Source organism: Symphalangus syndactylus, chromosome 14, assembly GCF_028878055.3.
Source record: "Symphalangus syndactylus isolate Jambi chromosome 14, NHGRI_mSymSyn1-v2.1_pri, whole genome shotgun sequence".
NCBI classification, from domain to species: Eukaryota; Metazoa; Chordata; class Mammalia; order Primates; family Hylobatidae; genus Symphalangus; species Symphalangus syndactylus.
In genome coordinates, this window is record NC_072436.2 from 108,178,708 (window position 1) to 108,204,729 (window position 26,022).

General features: G+C 50.7%; 2 protein-coding genes and 1 long non-coding RNA gene across 12 annotated transcripts in view; 2 read left to right on the forward strand and 1 right to left on the reverse strand.

The window, feature by feature from the left end:
- Window positions 1–6,400, forward strand: part of TVP23A (trans-golgi network vesicle protein 23 homolog A) — a 55,957-nt gene extending 49,557 nt beyond the window's left edge. For 2 of the 3 annotated variants that reach the window (XM_055242586.2, XM_055242587.2), the window contains one exon: window positions 343–596. Coding sequence is in view for 2 of the 3 variants with exons in the window: in XM_055242587.2 (XP_055098562.1) it covers window positions 343–375 (33 nt within the window). In the remaining variant the exon portion in view is untranslated. Of the gene's footprint in view, window positions 1–342; window positions 597–3,306 lie in introns of those variants that run through there. The other variant, XM_063618239.1, reaches the window with a different exon arrangement.
- On the reverse strand, window positions 470–25,787 carry NUBP1 (NUBP iron-sulfur cluster assembly factor 1, cytosolic). 7 transcript variants are annotated; one of them, XM_055242581.2, is made up of 11 exons: window positions 25,676–25,766; window positions 25,493–25,597; window positions 22,276–22,409; window positions 16,775–16,843; window positions 13,678–13,710; window positions 12,688–12,778; window positions 11,441–11,595; window positions 7,987–8,097; window positions 7,599–7,701; window positions 1,801–1,884; window positions 470–776 (listed from the first exon to the last, which is right to left on the reverse strand). In XM_055242581.2, exons 1-11 carry the CDS (start codon window positions 25,692–25,694, stop codon window positions 718–720), a joined length of 963 nt encoding a protein of 320 aa, XP_055098556.1. In that variant the 5' UTR covers window positions 25,695–25,766; the 3' UTR covers window positions 470–717. The 7 variants fall into 7 exon arrangements, with proteins under 7 accessions (XP_055098556.1, XP_055098558.1, XP_063474305.1 ...); XM_055242583.2 differs by lacking the exon at window positions 1,801–1,884 and having other exon boundaries at window positions 25,676–25,787; XM_063618235.1 differs by lacking the exon at window positions 16,775–16,843.
- Window positions 8,020–22,006, forward strand: LOC134732518 (uncharacterized). Of its 2 annotated transcripts, none has more exons than XR_010115787.1 (3): window positions 8,020–8,105; window positions 12,204–12,292; window positions 21,927–22,006. It is a non-coding gene; the product is annotated as an uncharacterized lncRNA (long non-coding RNA). The 2 variants fall into 2 exon arrangements; XR_010115788.1 differs by lacking the exon at window positions 21,927–22,006 and adding an exon at window positions 13,057–13,106.
- Window positions 25,788–26,022: the final 235 nt, after the last annotated feature.

Below are 26,022 nucleotides of genomic sequence, written 5' to 3' on the forward strand. Positions count from 1 at the left end.
TAGAGTTTACATCTGTCCCTCTTTTTTATATAATTAAAAAACCTGAAAATTGGTTTGCATGACACTGGACATTACTGGATATACTGTGCACATATTACTACACAGGGTATTTACACAGACCCCAAATTCTGTCTTACGGGGTGATTCAAGGACTCTTCAGGGGCTTTTTGATTTGACCCAGCTGCGTCATATGCAGTGATTTTAGAACGAACCTCAGCATGAGCTCTGTCGCTTTTAGATTTTTCCTCAATCTGAAGAAGAGCATTTGGACTGTGGTGTTTGAAAACATGCCTGTGTGTTCTGCAGTGAAGCCGCACACTCACCCCTTTGGTTCTTTTCTAGGCTTTCTTATCTTCAGAGGCAGAAATGGCTTAAACAGGAGTTTCTACAATCGACTAAGCTTCCGACACAGCAGAATCCCACGGTCCCACAACCCGTTTGTTTTTTACGTGAAACAGGCCTCGGGGGAGAGGTTTGAGGGGGTTTTATTCTTAAAACGGCACATTTGTAGAGAATGCCCTTTATATATGTTCTAAAGAAAAGTGTACAAATACTCAATGATTAAAGTGTCTCTGAGAAAGTGGCTTTGGACCACACCAGCATCTGGTCCCTTTTTGCTATGACCCGCCCCATCCTGGAGCTGGTCGGGTCTGGCTGGATGTGCTGCCCAGTGAGTGCCTCGCTCCGTAACTGCTTGGTCCTGAACAGTCTCTCGTTTCAGGAACTGATGAGGTTCTCTTCTTTTGACTGATGGAGATTACAAAACTCTTGGATTCCTGGAAAACAAGACCACAGGCATAGAGTGCTAATGGCTTGTCTACCCCTTCACAGCCCTGTCCTGTGCTGGGGAGGGCTGTGTTTTGACAGGGATGGAATCCTCTGGCTAGTTCCATAAAAAGCCGTGTCTGTGATGCCGAGTCTGTGAAAGTGACCGGAATACCTCACACTACCCATCTTGGTCATAACCAATGGCTGAGGCCTTCCTCACACCATCTATAGATGGAGGATTCTGGGAATGCTGTTTCCTTACCCTTGACATCATTCTTCTAGGCAAGTAAAACCTAGCCACAAACTCAGAGACCACAGCTTTAACAAACACACCCCTGCCTTAACTCTGGGGCCTCTGATGGCTGCCACTGGCTGAATGTGGCCTGCACGTGGGTTTGGTTTGGTCTGGCTCACCAAAGTTTTTATTTTTATTTTTTATCTTTTTGAGACACGGTCTCACTCTGTTGCCCAGGCTGGAGTGCAGTGGCGCGATCTCAGCTCACTGCAACCTCCGCTTCCCAGGTTCAAGCGATTCTCCTGCCTCAGCCTCCTGAGTAGCTGGGACTACAGACACACACCACCACACCCGGCTAATTTTCATATTTTTAGTAGAGACAGTGTTTCTCCATGTTAGCCAGGCTGGTCTCGAACTCCTGAGCAGCCTCAAGTGATCTGCCTGCCTCCTCCACCCAAAGTGCTGGGATTCCAGGTGTGAGCCACTGCACCTGGCCTTTTTTTTTTTCTTTTATCAGTTACTTTTAAAAATGAATTACTTTATCGCTTTATTGGGATGTATTTCCTAAGCCATAAATTTCACCCTCACCATGTTTTTTAAACTATGAGTTAATTCACAACACTCACACATTGAGAGATTTCTCATGGACTCCTGGCTTCCTTGGCTATGGGGGCCACTCTGTGGTCATCACAGACCCCACCACCCACCCGTCCTTCCACACCCCCCACACCCTTGGCTCCTTTATGTTGCTTCCTGCCCCACAGGCATCTGCATTTAGTACTCATGGAAATACTTACTCTGAATTATACTTCTGTAGGCTAACGTGGCTGGGGAATCTGGGGCGTCAATGAAAAAAGACTGGCCTTTGTCACAATTCTTACCTTAAAAAAGAAACAAACGGAAGACAATTCAGTCCAAGAGGAAAACAGAGTGGCCACAAGATCTTGGGGCTCTTTCCATGCTGGTGACAATGGGAAGATCTTGAGCCCGCTTGACTCATAATGAAGAACAAAGTAGAAAAGACCAGTGGGGTCTCAGGGACCTTCCTTCCAGCAGGGTCCCCAGCCAGCATTTCAGCGTGGCTAAATAATCAGGTGGTGTACAGAAAATGCAGGTTCCAGGACCCCACAGAGAACTGACTCAGCAGCTTCCAGATGGGCCCAGGAGTCTGCATTTTCAGAGATCAGCTTTTGAGCGAAAGGATCATGAATGCACATGGTTAAAAAAAGTACAGAATACAAAAGGATATGGCATGAAAGGCCAAGTCCGAAAAGGGCTACTAGTGTTCTAGGTGTTTTTCCAGAAAGATTATGCGCATATAAATGTGCACGCTCGCATGTGTGCACACACACATACACACACTCTCATATACCTAAAATACGAATGGGAGCACATGGCACACACATTCTGCCTGCTGCTTTGTCTGTGTATAATTTTACCTTCCAGGTCATCTGTGCTGGTGTCTATCAGTCTGCTAGTCTATCCCTGCCATGTGGCCATTGTTGCAGTCCCCTCCTATGCACACCCGTTTCTCTAGGACCACGTTATCCCAGAGCCAGGTGGACAGGACACAAGGGGCTTGGGGTCACTGGGGGTGTTCTCGCCTCCAGTCTGCCCTGCCAGCCCCCAGTCATGGGTGGACCTGCCATCAGCTTGCTCTGCCCACTCCCCAGGCCCTGAGCTGCTGGAGAAACAGGCAAGTGACTGCACTGCCCATGGCCGGTCACCAGCCTCAGGTGAACCCCAGGAGGGGTTCCTACCTTGCACTCATCACTTCCTCAACTTCACTACTGTGTCACCCTGTGGGACAGGGAAGTCCAAGAAGCCTGTGGGGAGGGGGTGGTGGGAGATGGGGAGCCCAGATGGCCCAGTGAGGCAGGAAAATAGGGTCTGCAGGCAGGGAACATAAGGCCAAATCGCACTTCAGCCATAACAGGAAATGTCCTCTCCATAGGACGTATGCCGTAAATGACTTTGTAACTTTACTTCATCCTCTTTGTTTATATAGGGCGTACCTCAAGTAGAGGGCATTTAAACACAAAAACTCTGTAATGGGGCCTTTGAGCCCCTATTCTCAGGACCGTTCTCCTCCCACACCGTGGAAGTTGACTTTCATTTTCTTTTTATTTTTTGAGACGGAGTCTCGCTCTGTCGCCCAGGCTGGAGTGCAGTGGCACGATCTTGGCTCACTGCAAGCTCTGCCTCCCGGGTTCACGCCATTCTCCTGCCTCAGCCTCTCCGAGTAGCTGGGACTACAGGCGCCCGCCACCACGCCCGGCTAATTTTTTTTTTTGTATTTTTAGTAGAGACGGGGTTTCACCGTGGTCTCGATCTCCTGACTTCGTGATCCGCCCGCCTCGGCCTCCCAAAGTGCTGGGATTACAAGCGTGAGCCACCTCTCCCGGCCGACTTTCATTTTCAATAAATCCCTTCATTCCTTCCTTTCTTTGTGCGTTTTGTCCAATTTTTTGTTCCAGACACCAAAAACCTGGACACCCTCTGCCGTTAACACTGGGACCACGAGACCATGTGGAACTCGCTAGGGAGGCCCCTGAGTGCACATTCGCTGGGCCAGACCTGGGAGGTTGGGGATCCCAGAATAGTCATGCTGGGGCTACTTTCTGTCCCTGACTTTCACCCAGGTCTCCCTTCCCCAGAGGGCTCCCCAGCCCCCACACACAAACATGCTCTAGCGTTTTCCCATCCTAACTGCATTTCCCCCTGGGCTACCACCTCTCCAAGAACGGGCAGCATTATCAGAACAGCTGGTGTGAGCACAGCCCTGTTCCAAGAGATCCCAGGCATCCTCTCGCCCCACCCTGGCAGATCCCTCTCACTAGACACCACTGTCACCTGCATTTTACACACAGGGCCATCGAGGCTGACAGAGGGTAAATGACTAGCCCAAGTCCCACAGCTAGTGGTGGCGGAGCAGGGCTCTGAGGCCAGCCCTTCCTGTGATCCTCAGCACACGGGGGCCAGGACCCACAGCACCAGAGCGCTGGCATCTGTAACTCTTTGCCACCATGTCCCCAGAGGAGACTGAACTGCTGTCCTCATGCCTTCCTGTCTGTTCCTAGGAAGGTGGGTTTGCCTCCACTGTGTCCCCAGTGACCTTGCCAGATGCGTGTCTGTCACTTGGCCCTCACGCTCCACCCTCTTGGGTGTGTGACAGTGTTAACCACCCCTTCCTTTCTGGCACTCCCTGGCCTTGCTATCTGTGGTTTCCCCTCAAGGTGAGATTCTGCAATGTGCCATTTGACACACAGGACCATGCCCACTAGAAGGCACTTAATGTTTTCAGCTCAGAATGAGCCCCGCAGCTGTCACTGGCGGCTCCTCTGCTTTGAAATTAGCTCTTGTGAACCACCTGGAATTTTGTTTCTTTGTGAAAAGTGGCCCTGAAAGGAAAGACCAGGGCCAATGCCAGGGCTTGGTGTGAGGGAGGTGGGAAGATGGCGGTTGGTGGCTCTTTGGAAGAAAAGCCACATCAGGATCTAACAGCCCCAAGGTCACTTCCGGATCTGTCAGACAATGGCAAGGGCAGGCCTGTGGCTGGACCCATGGACATATTTGGGTGGGTCAGCAAGCATGCCATTTTTTTTTTTTTTTTTTTGGAGACAGGGTCTTGCTGTGTTGCCCAGGCTGGAGTGCAGCGGTGCGATCATGGCTCACTGAAACCTCAACCTCCCTGGGCTCAAGTGATCCTGCTAACTCAGCCTCCTGAGTAGCTGGGACCACAGGCACATGCCACCACACTGGGTGAATGGTTCTTCTTTTTTTTTCTTTTTTTTTTTTTTTTTAGAGACGAGGTATCTTCCTGTGTTGCCCAGGCTAGAGCATGGTGTGTGTGTGTGTGTGTGTGTGTGTGTGTGTGTGTGTGTATTTAATGGAGTTAATTGCTATCATTTAGTAATCCGGAGACTTTGGGTAAGGATATAGATTTCTAGCTCTTCATTAAACCTTGGAAAATGTGGCAATTGTGATGGCCATAAGGACACATCTCTTGGATCTCTGACAGCAGCTGCCATGCTCCAAAATCCATCACCACGTTTGTGTTGAGGCAATGCCGCCCCCAGGCTGCTCCCAGCTAGTGACTGAGACGAGCATGGCACTCGGGCAGGCACGCTTCTGGGAGATGCAGCCCCTCTGATGGGTAAGTGGGCTCAGGAATGCCCTGGTGGCTGTGCCCAGCTTTCCTCAACAGCAGCCAAGACACTCCAGCAGACTGAGATGCTCCAACAGACAAATATTCCAGCAGACTGAGATGCTGAAAAGTAAAGTACACTTAGGTGCTCCAACAGGCTGAGATGCTCCAGTGGGCTGAGATGCTCCAGTGGGCTGGGATGCTCCAGTGGGCTGGGATGCTCCTTCGGGCTGGGATGCTCCAGTGGGCTGAGATGCTCCAGTGGGCTGGGATGCTCCAGTGGGCTGAGATGCTCCAGTGGGCTGGGATGCTCCTTCGGGCTGGGATGCTCCAGTGGGCTGAGATGCTCCAGTGGGCTGGGATGCTCCAGTGGGCTGAGATGCTCCAGTGGGCTGGGATGCTCCAGTGGGCTGGGATGCTCCCATGGGCTGAGATACTCCTGTGGGCCGGGATGCTCTTTCGGGCTGATAGGTTCCTTCCCCCGCTCCTTCATCGTGGGCTAACGCTCTCCCTTGTCATTTTCTCCCACAGATGTTTCCCCTGACAAATGTCCTGCCCACCAATCCCATCTCGGCAGAGCTGAACTGCGGCAGAGGTGCAGGCTGGCAGGAATGGATGTGCCCTGGGCTGCTGCAAGCTCCTGTCCCCAATCACATCCATTCATGCAGCCCAACTGCCTCCAGGGGCCTCAGAGGGCAGCTCTCATCACCACTTCTGGCCACTGCAAAAGCTGCCTGGTGAGTGTTTTATAATGCTGGGGCAGGTTGAGAAAGCGGCTGTACTTTTCTGCATGTTGCTGGGGAAACCACATGGCAGAGAAGTATTGTGGGACGTGGGAATAAGGGAAAAAGCATTTGGGGACACAGCCTCCTGGGCACATGGGGTCTCTGGCGTTCTCCCGGGCTGTTCCCATCTTCAGAGTGGCCCTTGCACGCCACCCCCTACCACTTCCTCCAGGCAGCCGTTGCCCAACACTGTCCTCCTGGCTCCCGCTTTCTGCACGGCCCCTTGGCAATCCTGTCTACGTCCTGTGGCTTCAAAACTCGACTGCACGGACATGAACCACATTCTCCTGACGAACCCCAGAACCTGCTGACAACCTGAGCCCCCGAGCCCCTTAGCCACAGCACCCCAGAGGGCCCGGCCTCCCTCTACCACCCCTGCTTCACTGTCTCTGAGGGACGGACCCTCCTCCAGGTGACTTGTACTGGCAGCAGGGACAACCTCGACCCTCAGATGCCGTCACTTTCTCTCTTGTGTGTGTCCCTTCCTTTCTACACCAACGCCGTAACCCAGGGCCTCATCCTGAACCCCTATCCCAGGGCAGCCACCCCTGAGCCTCCTGTTCTGAGGCACATGACACTGACACTCACTGACACTGGCAGCCGTTTCCCACAGGCTCCCATTCTCCCCATGCAGCCCTTCCCCAAGGCTCCCCACGTGGCCTCCGCCCTCCCCACCTCCAGGCTCTCCATGGCCCCGCCCTCTCCCCAAGCACGCGGCCCCCACCCTCTCCTGGCCAGGCCATTCTTCACCCGCCCAGCCCCTCGTTCCCGTCCCCGCACAGACACCTTGCACTGGCCTTGGTTCCCTGACAAATGGAGTAGAAGTTCTGAGGCATGGGTGCAGCCAGCACTCCTGGATCCTGGCCTCCCCTCCAGCCTTCTCTCTCTGTTCTCCCCTCAGACCTAAAGGCGAGTGCTGGACGCCCCACAGGAGCCCCACTGCAGGGCCCCAGTAATGGCGGCCTGCCCGGCTCCGCGGTCCTGGGGGACAGCAGCCTCCTGGGGGAGCAGCTTCAAGTGTAGGCCCTGCCGAGCGCCCCGCGGCGAGTGGGCACCCGGGGGGCGTGTGGGTGGAGACGTGAACCCCCGTCCCTCCTTCAGTCCCAGGGCCACTCAGGGAGCAGGCATCTCTTGGGATCCTGGGGGACCCAGGTACTTAAGAAGAGCATTTTCTGGGAACTTGGCCCCTGCTCGCAGGCCAGTGATCCGCGTTCCCGTCTGTCCCGGTGTTGGAGACAAAGGGGCCTCATCTGTGCCGTGCTAGCTTCTCGGGGCGCAGGAGGCTGGGCCCCTTCCTGAGGGATTTTCACCTCACGCTGCCTTCCTCTGTAACCTGGACACATGCCCATCCCCTGGAGCCGCCCCTCTATCGGGCGCCCTCCTCAGTCCCCTGCCACCACCACCCTCACCAACTTCCACCTCATTCTTCCAGGCCTCACCCCTCTGCCTGAGGCCTGCTTGCTCCCGCTACCTGCCCGCAGGGGTCTCGGACTCTCTGCCGGTGGCCTCTTGGGGTGCCAGCTGGAGGGTGGGTCTGGCTCCAGCGCCCCATTGACCCTCCTCCTTCCAGTGCCCCTCTCCGTAGCCGCCCCCTGTTGTGCCTGACCCATGCCTGTGGGGCTGACTGAGGAGTGAGGTCCCGCCCCACGCCGGGGTCACCCACCTATGAGTGGATCCAGGGGCACTCTGCCGAGGAGAGGAACCTCCAGGTCCTGGCACATGAGCTCCGCGCCCCCAGTCGTGGGAGGGAATATCTGAGATTCTTTCTGCAAGGCAAATTCAAAGGGGAGGAAACATAATTTTTTTGCAGAATCACAAGGATGGACCACATTTTAAAGAAACTTACAAAAAAAAAAGGCTTAGTTTGAATGTGGAACACTTAACACCTAAAGGACTTTCCTTTAGTCAGCAGAAAGGGATTTTAATTGTGATTCCACTTCCCAAAATGACAGGGAAAGCAGAAACAGTTTACAGAGCAGCCTTCCAATCACTTCCTCAACCATGACAGCAGGATCTTGTTGGGCTCGCCTGGCGGTCCCACGCGCCCTCACCTTGCACTTAGGACAGATGAAGCCACTCATGTTCTCCACCACCCCGATGATGGGCAGCTTCACCTTGTGGCAGAAGTTGATTTCTTTCCGGACATCCTGGAGTGACACCTCCTACGAAGGTAAAAAGACCTGTGATTCTAGCATCAAAGTGAGAGACAGGGAATGTCTGTGCAACCGAGGGGATGACTGCAATGCAGTGGATCTGCGATCATAAAGCCTTAGAGGTTTCTGCCCTGATAGGGTTCGGCTCTGTGTCCCCATCCAAATCTCAGCTCGAACTGTAATCCCCATCATCCCTACATCCCACCAGGAACAGGCAGTTCCTGGTGGGAGGTGATTGGATCATGGGGGCAGTTTCCCCCATGCTGTTCTCGTGATAGTGAGTTTTCACGAGATCTGATGGTTTTGTAAGTGTTTGACAGTTCCTCCTACACACTCTCTCTGTCACTGCTGCCACTGTGTAACATGTGCCTGCTCTGCCTTCCACCATGATGGTAAGTTTCTTGGGGCCTTCCCAGCCATGCGGAACTGTGAATCAATTAAACCTCTTTCCCTTATAAATTACCCAGTCTCGGGCAGTTCTTTATAGCAGTGTGAAAATGAACTAATACATGCCCTCTGCCAAATCCATATTTATTTAGTGCCTACTAGTGCTATGCCCTGTTTGTTTGAGGTGCTATTTACTTCCCACACAGCCAAATAGCAAGAAATCAACCTAAAAGAAATGACTTTTTTTTTTTTTTTTTTTTAGAGACAGGATCTCACTGTTGCCCAGGCTGGAGTGCAGTGGCACAATTATAGCTCACTGCAGCCTCGACCTCCTGGGCTCAGGCAATCCTCCTGCCTCAGCCTCCTGAGTAGCTGGGACTACAGGCATGTGCTACTCCGCCTGGCTAACTTTTTAATTTTTTGTAGAGATGGTTGTTGCCCAGACTGGTCTTAAGCTCCTGGTGTGAAGTGATCCTCCTGCCTTGGCCTCCCAAAGTGTTAGGGTTAGAGGCATGAGCCACTGTGCCTATCTGAAAATGACCTTTTAATGCATCTGCATGCTCCATGTCCCCATACTATACTATATTAAGCCAGACTGTGCACTGTTTTCTAGACCAGAGCTTGGCAAACCCCAGCCTGGGGGCTGAATCTGGCTGGTTTTACAAAGTTCCTCTGGAACCAGCCATGCCCATCCCTCTAGGCACCGTCTGTGGCTGCTTCATGCCACAGTGGCACGGCTGAGGGGCTGGGACAGGGATCGTGGGGTCCGCAACGCCTACTTACCATCTGGCCCTTTACAGAAAAGTTTGCCGATCCCTGCTCTAGATAATTATAAACACAAACAACTGACTAAAAGGAAATAAGGAATACTGCCCAATGTGGACAACTTTGCATTTCCTTCTAAACTCTGAGTTTTTACAATGTGATTACTGTGTATAAACACCACTCAGTGGCTCCCTATTTTCCTCAGTTAATGTTATCACAGATCCCTGTGCCCAAGTCCTGCTGTGGCTTGTCACTGTCAGGTGTAGGGACTCCTTAGCACCTGGGGCTTCACCACTCATGTGAGCCCGAAAGGCTTGCAGCTTTGGGCCTGTTCTTTTCCTGAGATGCCTGTTTGGCTCTTGGCACTGAGGCTGGGATGCAGAGGAAGAGGCGTTCAGCTAGAAAGTCAATGGGCTGCGACTCAGTCTCTCATTTCTTTCTTTCTTTTTTTTTGAGACAGAGTCTTGCTCTGTCACCCAGGCTGGAGTGCAGTGGCGTGATCTCGGCTCACTGCAACCTGTCTCCTGGGTTCAAGCAATTCTCCTGCCTCAGCCTCCCAAGTAGCTGGGATTACAGGTGCCCACCGCCACCCCTGGCTAATTTTTGTATTTTTTTGGTAGAGACAGGGTTTTGCCATGTTGGCCAGTCTGGTCTCGAACTCCTGACCTCAAGTGATCTGCCTGCCTTGGCCTCCCCAAGTGTTGGGATTACAGACATGAGCCACTGTGCCCAGCACCAACCACTTTTTAAAAATGTGACAGAAAACATTCCTAAGGACAAATCCACTTTCTCTCCACTGCCATCACCCAGGCCAGGCCATCCTCCCTCCAGTCCAGGGTCCCAGCTGGTGTCCTGCTCCTCCGTGCGCCCCCATGTCCCCTCTTTTGCAGGATGCCAGAGTGGACACGAACGTTGCACCATTTTCTGACCCAGACACCCTTCCCATGGCCGCTGGGCCTGCCACTCCATTGGCTGTACCCTCATGCCGGTGTCCAGCACCTGTGTTCCTCAGGGAGCCACAGGGGCCACCAGGGAGGGCCAGGCCTTTTTGCTGCCCTGGTGCCTGGCATGTCAGAGTCAGAGCTCAGTGAGTGCTGGATAAGGGTGAGACTGTGGGTAGTCCTGACTGACTGTGGCCAGTAAGATCAAATCAAACCTCCTTTGCTGGGCTGTCTTAAGTGTGGAGGAGAATGCCATGAAGAGAAGTCAAGCGTAACTGTGGAGATGGAGAAGAGCCCTTGGTTTCTCAGGCCCCCGAGATGGATAGCATCATGGTCCTGCCTGCAGTTGCTCTCTGCAGGGCTTACAGAGAGGAAACTTCCTATCGCTCTCCTCTCAGCTCAGGCTCACCAAGGGCCTTGGGGCACAGCCACTAGGTGACTGCTACAGAGGGTCGCTGGGTGTCCCTAAGGAAGGAGCAAAGGCACCCAGTGGCTTATCCGGAAATCCCTATCTGCACCCAGCTGGTTCTGTTGAAAACTGGAGAGATTTCCTAAATCATTCCGCGATGTAAATGGAAAATCCACTGTAGGCTGGGGGAGCGGACACATGGACACGGCAGGGCTGACGGGGCCAGGCAGCACAATATGAATTATAACTGCACTGGTGGTTTCCCTGGTTTCCTCAAGGAAAGTTCAAAAAGCATTCCTGACCCACTATTGTTTAATCCGTGGACTAAAAAAAACAAATTGTTGAATGGTTGCCCGCTGCAAATGTCTAGACCAAAGATGAAGTTTTTCTTATTTTTATCTTTTGAGACAAGGCCTCACTCGGTTGCGCTGACTGGACTGCAGTGGCGTGATCATGGCTCACTGCAACCTCCTTTCCCCAGGCTCAAATGATCCTCCTACCTCAGCCTCCCAAGTAGCTGGAACTACAGGCGCAAGCCACCATGCCTGGCTAATTTTAAAATATTTTTTGTAGAGATGGGGTTTCGCTATGTTGTTCAGGCTGGTCTCGAACTCATGGGCTCAAGTGATCCTCCCTTCTCAGCCTCCCAAAGTCCTGGGATTACAGGTGTGAATCACTGTGCCTGGCTGAAGTTTTTAACAAGAGGTTTCTGCATATCCACATCGGATGCAGCTGTGGAACACACACTGGGAAGAGCCTTGGTGAGACCAGAGTATGAGAGGCAGGTGGGAGAGAAATCTCGCAGTGTGGAGCACAGTTTGGACCCGGCTCCAGCTGGGGGCTTGCTCACCTGGGGAGTGGTGATGATCACTGCTCCATCGATGTGTGCCGCGGCCAGGTACTGGACGACCGAGAGGTGTTCATCCGATGTCCCAGGTGGGGTGTCCACAATGAGGTAGTCGACGTCTCCCCAGTCCACATCTCGGAGGAACTGCTTGATCATGCCTAGAAAGAGGAATCCACAGGCGATGCTTACTTTTCCTTTCTTTTCTGTACTTTCAACTCCCTCTTTTTTTTTTTAAAGGATGGGGTCTTGCTATGTTGCCCAGGTTGGCTCTGAACTCTCAGGCTCAAGCAATCCTCCCACCTCAGCCTCCCAAGTAGCTAGGACTATAGGTGCGTGCCACTGTGCCCAGCTCATGGAGAAGCATGCTCTGATCTTTTTGTGCCTTTGGTCTACGCTGTAAATCAGTGGCTCTCAACTGAGCGTGAATTGCAATGTCTGGAGACATTTTGGGTTGTCGCAAATACAGTAGGGGGTGCTACTGGCATCTTGTGGCTAGAGGCCAGGGACACTGTTTAACACCCTATGATGTAGAACATGGTCTACTCCTCCCCCAACAAAGACTTATCTGGCTCAAAATATCAATAGTGCTGAGGCTCAAGCTTGCCCTGATAACACTTTCACATTATTACCTTAGTCTCAGTACCAAATCAACCTGCTGTTGATCTCACCTCTCTGACCCAAATAAGCCACTATAAAACCATGATAAAAATAACTTCAGGGTTCTATACCTTTTTTTTTTGAGACAAAGTGTCGCTCTGTCCCCCAGGCTGGAGTGCAGCGGCATGATCTCGGCTCACTGCAACCTCCGCCTCCTGGGTTCTCCTGCCTCAGCCTCTCGAGTAGCTGGGATTACAGGTATGTGTCACCGTGCTTGGCTAATTTTTTATGTTTTTGGTAGAGACAGGGTTTCACCATGTTGGCGAGGCTGGTCTTGAACTCCTGACCTCAGGTGATCCGCCTGCCTCGGCCTCCCAAAGTGCTAGGATTACAGGCGTGAGCCACCACACCCAGCCAGGGTTCTATAGCTTTTAAGGAGAGAAAAACTCACAGCAGATATTTATAATTATGTAATGGAAACTGGTATTTCTGTTAGCTCTTTTCAACCAGTGAAGAAAGAGGCACTGGATGCTTAAAAATAAGAGACTGTGAAGTCCAGCAGGCTGAGACTGGCAGGACAGGGAGCAGATAAGGCCAAGAGCCACAATGCTTGTGGGAGAATGTGAGAAACAAAAAAAGGCAGCGTGGCAAACCGTTTTTCTTGGGTCCCCTCCAGATAACAGCGTCATCAGGACTGCTGAGCAGGAAGCCCACTGACATCACCCCCAGGTTGTCTTCCAGGTACTGCAGAGGGAACAGGGGGAGGGCAAGACACGCTTTACTCAAAACCACACAGTGAGGCCCTCCCCCAGGTCTTCTGTTTGAGCTCTGACTGAAAAAAACATTTTCAGGACAAAACTACCATATGACCTATGAGCGTATTCACTCTTTGCTCCTAAATCATTTTTGGAAAAAAAAAAAAAAGGGTACCATGTTGTATGTCCATGGGCTGCAATGACAGGGAACTCAGCAAAAATAAGTAAATGTCATCTCCTTAACTCTCTTTTTTTTTTTTTTTTGAGATGAAGTCCGGCTCTATTGCCCAGGCTGGAGTGCATGGTGCGATCTCGGCTTGCTGCAGCCTCTGCCTCCTGGGTTCAAGCAATTCTCCTGCCTCAGCCTCCCGAGTAGCTGGGATTACAGGTGCGTGCCACCATGCTCGGCTAATTTTTCTATCTTTAGTAGAGATGGGATTTTGCCATGTTGGCCAGGCTGGTCTCGAACTCGTGGCCTCAAGTGATCTGCCTGGCTTGGCTCCCTGAAGTGCTGGGATTACAGGTGTGACCCACTGCACCCTGACTCCTTAACTCTCTTAACCAGAGATTTACAAACTATGGCCTTCAGGGCCAAATCTGGCCCACCATCTGTGTTTGTAAATAAAGTTTTATTGGAATACAGTCCTGGTTGTTCAGTTACATATTACTACTTTTGTGCTACGACAGCAGGGAAGGTAGGCCCACATGCTGAAAATCTTTACCGTCCCACACTTTACAGAAAAAGCCTGCCAATCACTGGTTTTAATCACATCCTCTGTGCCTTGAAAAGTACCCCAATAAATACCCATGGACCAACAAACCACAAACCCATTATGTACACACAACCACACACTACTGTGAAAATAGGGCAAAGAGGTGAAAACTCACCACTGGAGACCAGCCTGAGCCACTCTGGTGAACCTGTGTGAACAATGAACACCGATGTTCATTAGTAGAAATCATGTACTCTGGTCACATTTCATGCGCAGACAAATTGTATAAAGTAAGAAGATGGTTTTATAAAATATAATTCATTGTCTTACATGGTACCACAAAATTCCTAAAAGGAGGTGAACAGCTGGGGCGTGGGAAATAAAGATGCAACTCAACTCCCTTTGTGACCTAAGCTGGGTTATTTGGAAACTCTACTTGGGTGTCTAGATAGGGAACCAAAGTTACTCAAGTTCAAATATGATGTTGTGTCTAAGCTATTTTAAAAGAGTGATAAAAATCGGCTGGGGACTGATGAGAAAATGCAGGTACCTGTGGAGCAATGAGGTGGCTTTTGTAAAAGCACAGGAGTGAAGGGAATGAGCTCTCGCAAAACAGCTGATTCAGAACCTGTCCCGAATCAGCTCCAGCCGCTGCCCCCAAGGGCAAGGGCTGGGGGTCAAAGGGGAGCTCCCTCGGGCAACAAGATTCAGACCTCTTCCCCCCAGCAGGCGTCCAGCAGCACACAAAGTGCCCACTGAAAGTTTAATTTTCTTGATGAAGCCTTACTTTTCTCAACAGGTTTACTGAGACATGATTCATAGACAATACGACTCACCCACTGAATGAGTGGCTTTCTGTACAGTCACAAGCGTGCAACCATCACCACAATTTTATTTTTTATTTTTATTTTTGAGATGGGGTTTTGCCCTGTCGACCAGGCTGGAGTACAGTGGCGTGATCTTGATCAATGCAACCTCCACCTCCCAGGTTCAAGCGATTCTACTGCCTTAGCCTCCCAGGTAGCTGAGATTACAGGTGCCCGCCACCATGCCCAGCTAATTTTTGTATTTTCTGTAGAGACGGGGTTTCACCATGTTGGCCAGGCTGGTCTGAAACTCCTGACCTCAAGTGATCTGTCCGACTTGGCCTCCCAAAGTGTTGGGATTGCAGGTGTGAGCCCCTGTACCCAGTCACCACAATTTTAGAACATTTGCATGACTCTTAAGAAGAATCCCTATACCCCTCAGCTGTCACCACCCCCCACAGTCTCTCTCACATCCTCCCAGCCTTAGGGGACCCCAATCCACTTTCCCTCACTGTGGACTGACCTACTCCGCACATTTCATGTAAGTGGAATCATACAACATGTGGTCCTCTGTGACTGACTTCGAGGTTCTATTAAAAGAAACCCAGCCAGGTGCAGTGGCTCACACCTGTAATCCAAACACTTTGGGAGGCTGAGGCGGGAGGATCACCTGAGGTCAGGAGTTTGAGACCAGCCTGGTCAACATGGTGAAACCCCACCTCTACTAAAAATACAAAAAATAGCTGGACTTGGTGGCGTGTGTCTGTAATCCCAGCTACTCAAGAGGCTGAGGCAGGAGAATTGCTTGAGCCTGGGAGGCGGAGGTTGCGGTGAGCCGAGATCGCGCCACTGCACTCCAGCCTGGGCAACAAGTGCGAAACTCCGTCTCAAAAAAATAAATAAATAAAAATAAAATAAACCCCACAAAACCATTCATTCCTATTTATACTTGTTTGCTAAGTCCACTTGTCTTAAAAGAGGGGTAAACAGGATGATCCAATAGTGCAGGAGAAGAAAATGGGGAAACTTCTGTTTTATTTTCTTTTATTTTAAAATTTTCTGTTTCTATGAAATAATTCCGTGTGATGACAGTAGCTTATACCCTCACTGGGGCGTGTGCTACCAAATCCATTGGGGTATGTGACCAAGCCTCAAGGGATGCCATCGCTCTCCTTCCCTACTCCTTCGGAAGCAAACCCCAAGGCCTTAGAAGTGCCTGCAAGGCCTGGCCCCATCTGCCTCGGGCCACCCTCCAGCCCCTGCAGTCACTCCACTGAGGACACAAGGACACTTTGCGTCAGTGGCCCATGCAGTTGCTCCCTTGGCCCAGAATGCTCTTCCCCCAGCTCTCCCCTCCCGTCATCCTCTGCTCAAATGCCATCCCTCAGTGAGGGCACCTTTGATCACCCCTCAGCCCCTCTGACCCTTCCCTACTGTCTATCTCCTCACTCTGGGTTGGTTTCACATTATCTAGCACCTGCCTTCTCCCACCCAGACGGGGGTCTTCACGGACCTTGTTCATCACTGCATCCGCAGAACAGGATTAATGCATTCCTGGCACTAATTAAAGAAAGAACCAATCTTGAGACTCTTGGGACATCCCAGCACCCCCAGCCCCAGCTTCCATGCACTGCCCTTGGGGGAATCCTCTCCTGGAGGGCTTCTTGCTAGCAAGAAGAGGCCAGCAACTACATAGACTGCTACAGCCCTGCCCCCAGCCCACATCGCTCACCCGCCCTGCAGTCTCAGTTCCCCAGGGGAGACCACAAGGGCAGAAACATTCCCTTGCTTCCAGGGTACAGACCCCTAGCAAGCCCTGGTCTAATGTTCCCAGTCAGAGCTAAATTTCCGTGTCTTACTTCTGCATTTCACTGGCTGTTTCCCTTCCCCTCTGAGGAGGCATCGAAACTAATACTTCTCCAATGGTGTAGACAGACTTCATATACAATCCCGCCCCTCCCTCACCAAGACTCGCAGTTGTTGTTAAAAGTAGACAGATGGACCACTGAGCATGTATCTGAGCTCCTCATGTCCACATAAACATTTACGGGCCAGCTGCGGTGGCTCACGCCTGTAATCCTAGCACTTTGGGAGGCTGAGGCAGGCGATCACTAGAGGTTAGGAGGTAGAGCCCAGCCTGGCCAACACAGTGAAACCCCGTCTCTACCAAAAATACAAAAATTAGCTGGGCATGGTGGCACGCCCCTGTAGTCCCAGCTACTCGGGAGGCTGAGCACAAGAATTGCTTGAACCCAGGAGGTGGAGGTTGCAGTGAGCTGAGGTCGCACCACTGCACTCCAGCCGGGGCAATAGAGTGAGACCTTGTCTCAAAAACAACAACACAAAACAACAACAAAAAAAAAACCTTTATGGGCTCTGCATGCCTCTCTGTTGAGGTTTGACAGTTCAGTGCTACAGAGTTTGCCTTAAGAGGATAATTTCCTGAGTTCTGTAACCAGCTATTACCTGCTCTCCTTCCAATCCCATTATCTTGGGAATCGACGGCCCACATATATCGATGTCTAGAAGAGCAATCTGGGGAACAAGAAGAGACCAAAGCGGTTATATAACTGAATGCACACGCTCCAGATACGTACAACTGGGAGGGGAGCGGGGTTAGAGGAAAAGGACAGGGGAGAAGACAGAAACTGGGTCAAACTTGGAGCCATCAGATTCTCCTGAGGGAGAGTCCTAATGCTGATCTCAAGGTTCATAAACACTGATGCCCCCATTCCCCTACCCCTCGGCCTGGCTGAGCTCGTCAAGGGTGATCTTACAGACCTGGCTGTCAGGTCACTTGGAGGCTCGGGCTCAGACCCTGTTTACTGAGCCTTGGTTGGAGGAGACAGGGAAAGGGGCCTAGCGCCTTTTTGGCTTGTGTAAGAGAATGGATGGAACAGCCAAGAGACAGCTATGTTGGAGCCACCCTAAACAGCTCTCTTTTGCTCACCCCCTCACCAAGTCGTGGTCTCTGCATCTAAAATTTTACTCAATCTCATCCTACCTTGTTCAGGAGTCTCAGATATAAGCCAAATCTAGCCTATTTAAGCAGAATATGAATGTATTAAAAAAATATTGGGGGCTGGGCGCAGTGGCTCACGCCTGTAATCCCAGCACTTTGGGAGGCTGAGGCAGCCATGTGCCTAGAAGGTAAGTATCATTATCTGTGGTTTACAGAGGAGGAAACTGAGGTTCAGAGGGGACCAGTTCAATAAGCAGGGAACAGAGCTGGGACATAAACTGAGGTCTTTCGGCCCCAACTGGGGCTCTTTCCAGTACACGACGGGCCTGCTGTGGAGGATCAGAGTGGAGCCTCTAGCTGAACCCTGACCAAGCCCTGTTTTCCTTTGATCCTGAAGGTGAATGATGGTTTAGGCTAAACTTCCAAAACAGAAACTTAAAGTAAGATGGAAACCTGGAAAAGCTCTTTACTTGTGACTCAGGTGCAGCTTCAGGCGACCCCTTCCACCCCAAGCCTTCCCCTCTGATACAGGAGGTCTGAGTCGGCCTTCAGGAACCTTCTGAGAACAGGGCTAGTATTCATCTTGAAAGCTGCAATGACTCGGATCCAAAGTGCTGCACCTCCGGGTTACTTTTTAACTTGCTCCGAATTAGTTTCTTGCCTCTTTCTTCAATCCTCTCAACAAACCCAGCCTCCTACTTCCTCAGCCCCCAGCGCTGCCTCAAACCTGTGCATGGGAAAAACGCCATCCACAGACCAGCGCTGGCCTCAGGCGCCCTCTATGGGGCCATCTGAGGAGAACAGCAGAGCGACATCATCGGAAAACCTGACTTGCTCTCTCTGGACCTTGATACTTGGGACTGATGTGTCAATGATCCACGGGGAAATGACACTATCACTGTGACTGTGATACAGACTGTCCTTGATACTCTCAGGTTTCTAGCGACTCTGTCTCCATGCCCTTCCTTCAGGGAACAATTTAATCAATTCCCTTTAGAGGAATTCCACTGCCTTGGGGAGTGAATCTTGAGCGAAATGATGTAAGGATATGAGAAGCAGATCTAGCGCACTCACTCACTCCCGTGGCAGGCCTGGGAGGCTGTTGACAAGCTCCTGCTACCCAGATGGCCAGGACGGCCCTGGGTCCTGTCTGTTCAGACTTCCTGTTGATCCTATTACTACCCCCAAATCTGTCCAATTAATTTTGCTTAGGTTAGGCCAGAAAAGCAAAGTTGAGAGCAACGCGCCTGCGTTCCTCCCAGCAGGACCTCTGCGCCTACGTTTGCAGCTGATGGGAAGAGGCTGTGTTTGCTGCAGAGGTGGAGACGCTGCAGGGCTGTCGGGACCCAAAGCGTCTCCATTAATCAGCATCCCAAATTGCCCCGATGAGGAGGGTAGGGGAAGAGGGATTTAGTCCTAACTTTTAGTCCTTGCATGAGTTGCTTCTCCTTTCTAAGCCTTGGCTGTCTGGGCTTCTGATCTGCGAGACGAGTGCTCCGGGGTCATCAAGGCCCCTCCCAGCTCTGCAGTCCCAAGACCCAGAGGAGGGCCTCGCACACTCAGTGTGCTGACCCTAGTGCTGACCTAGGTTGGAGGAGACAGGGAAAGGGGCCTAGCGCCTTTTTGGCTTGTGTGACAGAATGGATGGAACAGCCAAGAGACAGCTACGTTGGAGCCACCCTAAACAGCTCTCTTTTGCTCACCCCCTCACCAAGTCAGCACCTAGTGCTGACCTTGTAATGACAGTTTGCCTTTCAGATCACAAAGATCATAAATGTTTAATTTATGGTGGCTGGGTGCGGTGGCTCACGCCTGTAATCTCAGCACTTTGGGAGGTTGAGGCAGGGATCACCTGAGGTCAGGAGTTCAAGACTAGCCTGGCAAACATAGTGAAACCCTGTCTCTACTAAAAATACAAAGATTATCTGGGTGTGGTGGCACGCGCCTGTAATCCCAGCTACTCCGGAGGCTGAGGCAGAACTGCTTGAGCCCGGGAGGCGAAGGTTGCAGTGAGCTGAGATCACGCCACTGCACTCCAGCCTGGGCAACAGAAGGACACTCCGTCTCAAAAAAACAAACAAAAAAAGTTTAATTTATGGAAGTTGGTGACTTGTTATTTATTCATTGTTTTTGAGGTAGAGTCTCACTCTGTTGCCCAGGCTGGAGTGCAGTGGCGCAATCACGGCTCACTGCAGCCTTGACTTCCCAGGCTCAAGTGATCCTCCCACCTCAGTCTCCTGAGTAGCTGGGACTACAGGTGCTCACCACCACGCCTGGCTAACTTTTTTTATGTTTTATTTTTTGTAGAGACAGGGGCCTCACTTTGTAGCCCAGGCTGGGAGTCGGTGACTTTTGCAGGGAAGACAGTGTGTGACTCTTGGCTGTCTCATGGCTCAGGCTTAGGCTACAGAGGCTCCTTCTGCCTTCACCACAACTTACACACTCCCTGGGCAGCCTGTGACTCGTCAGGGGTGTTTTGTAATTCTACTCTGTCTTGATCCAAGGCCCTTTGTGCCAGTGAGATGACAGGCACCTGCCTGCCTCAAGCGCTAACATGGAATGGTCTTGCATAGAGTTAGAGCCAAGCGTCCACCAGATGGCAGGCAGAAAAGGGTCAGGACATGTCCCACCATCCTGCTGGATTTAGGGCAGGGAGAAATCTGTGCTGCTTGACTTTAATCAAGACATATTCAGCATTTTCCATGTGTTGACACTTTGCAGATAGTGATGTCACTGTCATGAGTATGTCTGCCTGGGGAAAACACACTTTCCTAAATGCTGACTTCTTTTTTTTTTTAAACCACCGCTGCATAAATAGAGCTGATCTAGACATCTTTCCACACTGAATGGTGTGCTTTCCTTCTATATACTGCAAACTCTAGACAGGCATGCAGCAAAGACTTCAGAACGTAATTACATGACAGTGAATGATATAAACAGTTGTCTACTCACAAGTGGTTACTTGCAAGTGGTGAGATGAAAGCCCATCTCCAGTGAGCTGTTCAGGAATATTCCTGACAGCTTTGAAAAGCGAAGATTATTCTAAACGATACAGACACTCTGAGAAGGCAGATTTCTTGGCCAGCCCACTAGGCCAATACAGATTTGACCCTCAAATGGCAAGAGATTGCTGACTAACAGAATGATGAATCAACAAGTGTGTATGTGTGTGTGTGTGTGTGTATCTATCTATATACTTTTTTTTTTTTAAACAGAGTCTTGGTCTGTCACCCAGGCTGGAGTGCAGTGGGGCAATCTTGGCCCACCGCAACATCTGCCTCCTGGGTTCAAACGATTCTTGTGCCTCAGCCTCCCGAGTAGCTAAGACAACAGGTGCGTACCACCACACCCAGCTAATTTTTGTATTTTTTAGTGGAGACAGGGTTTCACCATGTTGGCCGAGCTGGTCTCGAACTCCTGACCTCAAGTGATCCGCCTGCCTCAGCCTCCCAAAGTGCTGTGATTGCAGGTGTGAGCCACCATGCCCGGCCTAACAAGTATATTTTGAATCTGCCCAGTACTATATACCTTGGGTAGGCTACAAACTCATCTCTAAGGCAGATGTAATCATCATCCCTTCATATCCAGTGAGTGAAATAAAGTAATAAAAATGGTGGCCATCACAGACATCTACTGAGCATTTACTATTCGTCAGGCCCCGTGCTAAGTGCTTTACATGTGCCATCTCACTCAGTCCTCAGAGTCCCATTTTATAGATGAGAAAACGGAGGCAGAGTAGGCCTGGTAACTTGCCCAAGGTCACAGCAGTGATGTAGAAGGAGGTGGGACATGAGTTTGGGCTGTCTGACTCCAGAGTGTGTGTTCTTAGCGACCCACAACCCCTTTTATTAAAGTTGAGATCCAGAGGGCAGCAGTGGGTAATTTGAGTTTTCATGCTCGTCTGTATACATGGGTGGAAATGAATAAACTCGTGTAAGGGCCAGCAAACATTTTCCACAAGGGCCAATAGAAAATATATTATTAGGTTTTGTGGGCAAAATCAAGGATCATATGCAGGTACTTAGGTACTAATTTAAAAATTGCAATTTTAGGCCAGGCGCGGTGGTTCATGCCTATAATCTCAGCACTTTGGGAGGCCGAGGCTGAAGTTCAAGACTAGCCTGGGCAACACAGCAAAACCCCACCTCTACAAAAAACACAAAAATTAGCTGGGCATGGTGGCAAGCACCCGTAGTCCCAGGTACTTGGGAGGCTGAGGTGGGAGGATAGCTTGATGAGCCCAGGAAGTAGAGGTTGCAATGAGTCCTGATCATAGCAATGCACTTCAGCCTGGGCGACAGAGTGAGATCCTGTCTCAAACAAACAAAAAACATTTCAAAAATGTGAACATTCTTACTTCACAGGCCATAAAGACAGGAGATGGGCTGGATTTGGCCCACTGGCTATAGTTTGCAGGTCCCCGGCTTAGAGAAAAGCAAAAAGGGGTTAATAAAGAGGAAAAAGAAGTGTGAACGTAATGTAATAAACCATCCACATGTAAGGAGAGATATACATCTGCTAGCCATTTTCTTGACTACGGAATCCAGTGAAATGCTTCATTTGACTACTGGGCATTTCTTTGCTCTCTGCAGGATTGAGATTCCAAAGAGGCCAATTCAACTTAGTCTAAGGAATCTTTTTTTTTTTCTTTGACAGTCTCATTCTGTTGCCCAAGCTGGAGTATACTGGTACAATCTTGACTCACTGCAACCTCTGCCTTCTGGGCTCAAGCGATTCTCATGGCTCATCCTCGTGAACAGCTGGGATTACAAGCCTGCGCTACCACGCCCAGCTAATATTTTGTATTTTTAGTAGAGACAAGGTTTTACCATGTTGGCCAGGCTGATCTCAAACTCCTGGTCTCAAGTGATCTGCCCGCCTTGGCCTCCCAAAGTGCTGGGATTACAGGCATGAACCACCGCGCCTGGCCTAGGACTCAGTTATTTAGTAGCCATCACGACCCTCAGACAAAACGAGCATCTCCCAGTGGTTCCGGAGGTCTCACCTGTGTGTTTTCATCCTCTGCTAGGCCATGGGCAAGGTGGGCGCTGAATGTGCTTTTCCCAACACCGCCTTTCCCAGACAATACCAAGATTTTGTGTTTTACGGTCTTCATTTTCTCTTTGATTTCCTCTATAGCTGCAAAGAAAACCAAAGTTCAGGGGATGAGGTCCCTGACCAAACCTCGAATGTCATTCTTCCAGTCAACTAGAACGAGCTAAGTCCTAGTCCTAGTCCTGGGACTGTTTAAAACGATCCTCCAAAATACCTCTTAGACAATGGTAGAAATAAGTGCTAGGAAGAAAATAAGGTTATTATCACACTTGAAGGTGTCTCATTTATTGGTTTACACGTTTGTCTCCCCCAGGTAGAACATACTCTCCATAAAGGTAGGAACTGTCTGAAGCTTTCAGTGCTGTATTCCCAGCTCCAGAAGAGAACTTTGCATACAGGAATGGCCCCCAAGTTGGGAGCAAAATCCCCCAGAGACATTTGGTAATGTCTGGAAATACTTTTCTTTCTTTCTTTTTTTTTTTTTTTTTTTGAGACAGAGTCTTGTTCTGTCGCCCAGGATGGAGTGCAGTGGCGTGATCTTGGCTCACTGCAACCCTGCCTCCTGGGTTCAAGTGATTCTCCTGCCTCAGCCTCCCAAGTAGCTGGGATTATAGGTGCCTGCCACCATGCCCGGCTACTTTTTGTATTTTTAATAGAGACGGTGTTTCTCTATGTTGGCGAGGCTAGTCTCGAACTTCCAACCTCAAGTGATCCACCCACCTTGGCCTCCCAAAGTGTTGGAATTACAGGCATGAGCCACCATGCCCAGCCTGGAGACACTTTTCATTATCACAGGAGAGGTACTGCTGGCATTTGATGGGTACAGGCCAGGGATTGTGCTAAATGTCCTACAATGCACAGGACAGCCCCCCACAACAAAGAGTGATCCTGCCCCAAATGTCACCAGTGCTGAGGCTGAGAAACTCTGATAGACAGCAGGCACATACTAAGTATCTGCCAGTGAAACTACCTTATTTCAAATCCTTAAAACAATACACGAGGTATAAAGGAAATTAAAAAGTCTCATGACTGGCCAAACTCAAGTGAAAGTTAAGCCTGGAAACCTCCCAACACTGCTGTCCTCCTCCCCATCAACAGACAGCTGTTACTTCCCAACTTTGTGTCAAAGCATTCTACATTAACCAGACCCCCGCAAAAGGCCAAAGGCCCCATGCATCTCCATCGTGGGATGACTGCCCTTACAAGCTGCTCCTAAGGAACTTCTTTGCTGGCCCCTAAATCTTTGAAGATGAGTATCCTCCCATAAACAAGGAAATGTCAACTTTAACTTTAGGACTGTAACCTCAGTCTAACTCCTTCCCTATTACTGATGTCTGTTAAACGTCACACTGAAAATGTCCATTACAAGCTTATCTTCCCACATGCCAAACAAAGACGGGGTGAGATCAGTCCTTCCTCTCCTACCCTGAGACGTCTGCCTAATTAATTCTTCCTTTACTCCCTCTTTTGAATGTTTATTTTCTGTATAGTGTAGATATACTGGGCACAAATTAAAACCTCACAAGAATGTAACTACCTGCCTCAAGGCCTACTGCACTTTTTGCTGCATGCTTTTTCCCCTTTTAACGAAATATATAAACACAAGCCTTCTGGAACCTCTCCAGGGAGCACAGGCCACAGATATTTCTGTCACCTGTATTTTCCAGGGCACGCCCTCAAGCTCTGGCCCAATAAACCTCCACTGAGACTCGGTTCGGTCTCTCCACTGGATTGACAGAGGTAACTATTTTTCTCTTCATTATTATTATTTTTTTCTTTGAGACAGGGTCTTACTCTGTCACTCAGGCTGGAGTGCAGTGGCATGATCTCAGCTCACTGCAACATCCACCTCCTGGGTTCAAGTGATCCTCCCACCTCAGCCTCGAGAGCGGGCATGCACCACCACACTGGCTAATTTTTGTATTTTTAGTAGAGACAGGTTTTACCATGTTGGCCAGGCTGGTCTCGAACTCCTGACCTCAAGTGATCCATCCACCCGCCTCAGCCTCCCAAAGTGCTGGGATTACAGGCGTGAGCCACTGCACCAGGCCTGTCTCCATTTTTGATGAGGAACCAGAAGCTCAGAGAGGTTAGGACTATTGCTGAAGGTCACACCACATGGACCCAAGAATCAAATCCAAGTCTCTGTCTGAACTCCTTCAAGATTCTCCCCCTTGGCCAGGTGCAGTGGCTTGCGCCTGTAATCCCAGCACTTTGGGAGGCCCAGGCAGATGCATCACCTGAGGTCAGGAGTTCGAGACCAACCTGGCCAACATGGTGAAACTCTGTTTCTACTAAAAATATAAAAATTAGCCAGCCTTGGTGGCAGGCGCCTGTAGTCTCAGGTACTCGGGAGACTGAGGCACGAGAATCGCTTGAACCCGAGAGGTGAAGGTTGCAGTCAGCCGAGATCGCGCCACTGCACTCCGGTCTGGGCTACACAGCAAGACTCTGTCTAAAAAAAAAAGGGGAAAAAAAAGAAAACAAATTCTTGTCCTTCTGCCTCCTGCTTTTTAAGGTCCTTCTGAGCAGGCTCCCTGGGTCCTCTCATCCTGGAATCTGTGCTTCACAGCACTTAAAGCTGTGGTGGTTTAGGTGCTAGCTCACGTGTTTGTTTCCCCTATAAAGCTAAACTCCACTAGCGCAGTGACCACGCCTGATCCCCAGCTGTGTCCCCAGGACAGCACCATACCTACGAGGCGATCAACACATTTCTGTTGGATGAATGGGAGAATCACTCCTCAAAAGGAAGAAAATTGTGTCAAGAAAGTAGCTGGCAGAGCCAGGATGTAAGTCCGAAGACTCCCCGACTTCGAAGCTTATCCCATTTTCTCTGCGGTCGGTTATTGTCACTCAAACCTCTGGCCCCGACCCTCTTAATTAATGTCCTTTTTCGACTCCGCGCCGGTCAGTCTCCACCCTCCATCCGCGCCAGGTCCTTCGCGCTCGCCTTCCAAAGGCCTCGTTCCTGTCAGTCATTCCAAGCTCCTCCCTCACCCTGCCCACTTCCCACGCCCCGCCCCCTCTGGGCCCCACCCCTCTCCGAATACAATACCTTCTAGCCCGCCCCTGTCACTGATTCTGCAGATCCCGCCCCCTCCCCCCACGCCCCGCCTTTTCCGGGCCTGCGCCTCTCAGTTCCTGTTGAGGCCTTGCCCTTTTCTCACCCGGGTCTGGAGTGGCCCCCGCTCCAGAAGCGCACAGCCGCTGGTTGGGGCATCCATGACATGAAGCTCCTCTGCCCGCCTGGGCGCTGTCGGCCCCTGGACAGTCTGCGCAGAGACAAGACCACAGTTAGAGCAGCTGGCGACACTTTCGCCCCGCCACCCACGCCCCCTCCGCGAGCTCACCGTGAGGCACCTCCTCCATTCCGTCGCCTTTGCCGCCTTCGTGGTCACCGGAACCCGCTGTCGTGCATTTCCGCCTGTGGGCACAATCTGATTCTCCGGCCGCGCGAAATAAGTCTCGGAAAGAGGGGGCTGTGCGCACGCGCGAACCTTGGGCCGAAAGACTGGGACTCAACGTCTGTTCCTTTCAGAGATTTCCTATCATAAATACTTCGGCAGTGCATCTCCTAAGAACAAAGGCATTCTTCATGACCTCAGTGCCATTTTCATACCCAAGAGATTTAATATTGATGCAGTACTAGCCAATGCAGTATTAGCCAATAGGCAGTTTATATTTCAATTTCAGTTGT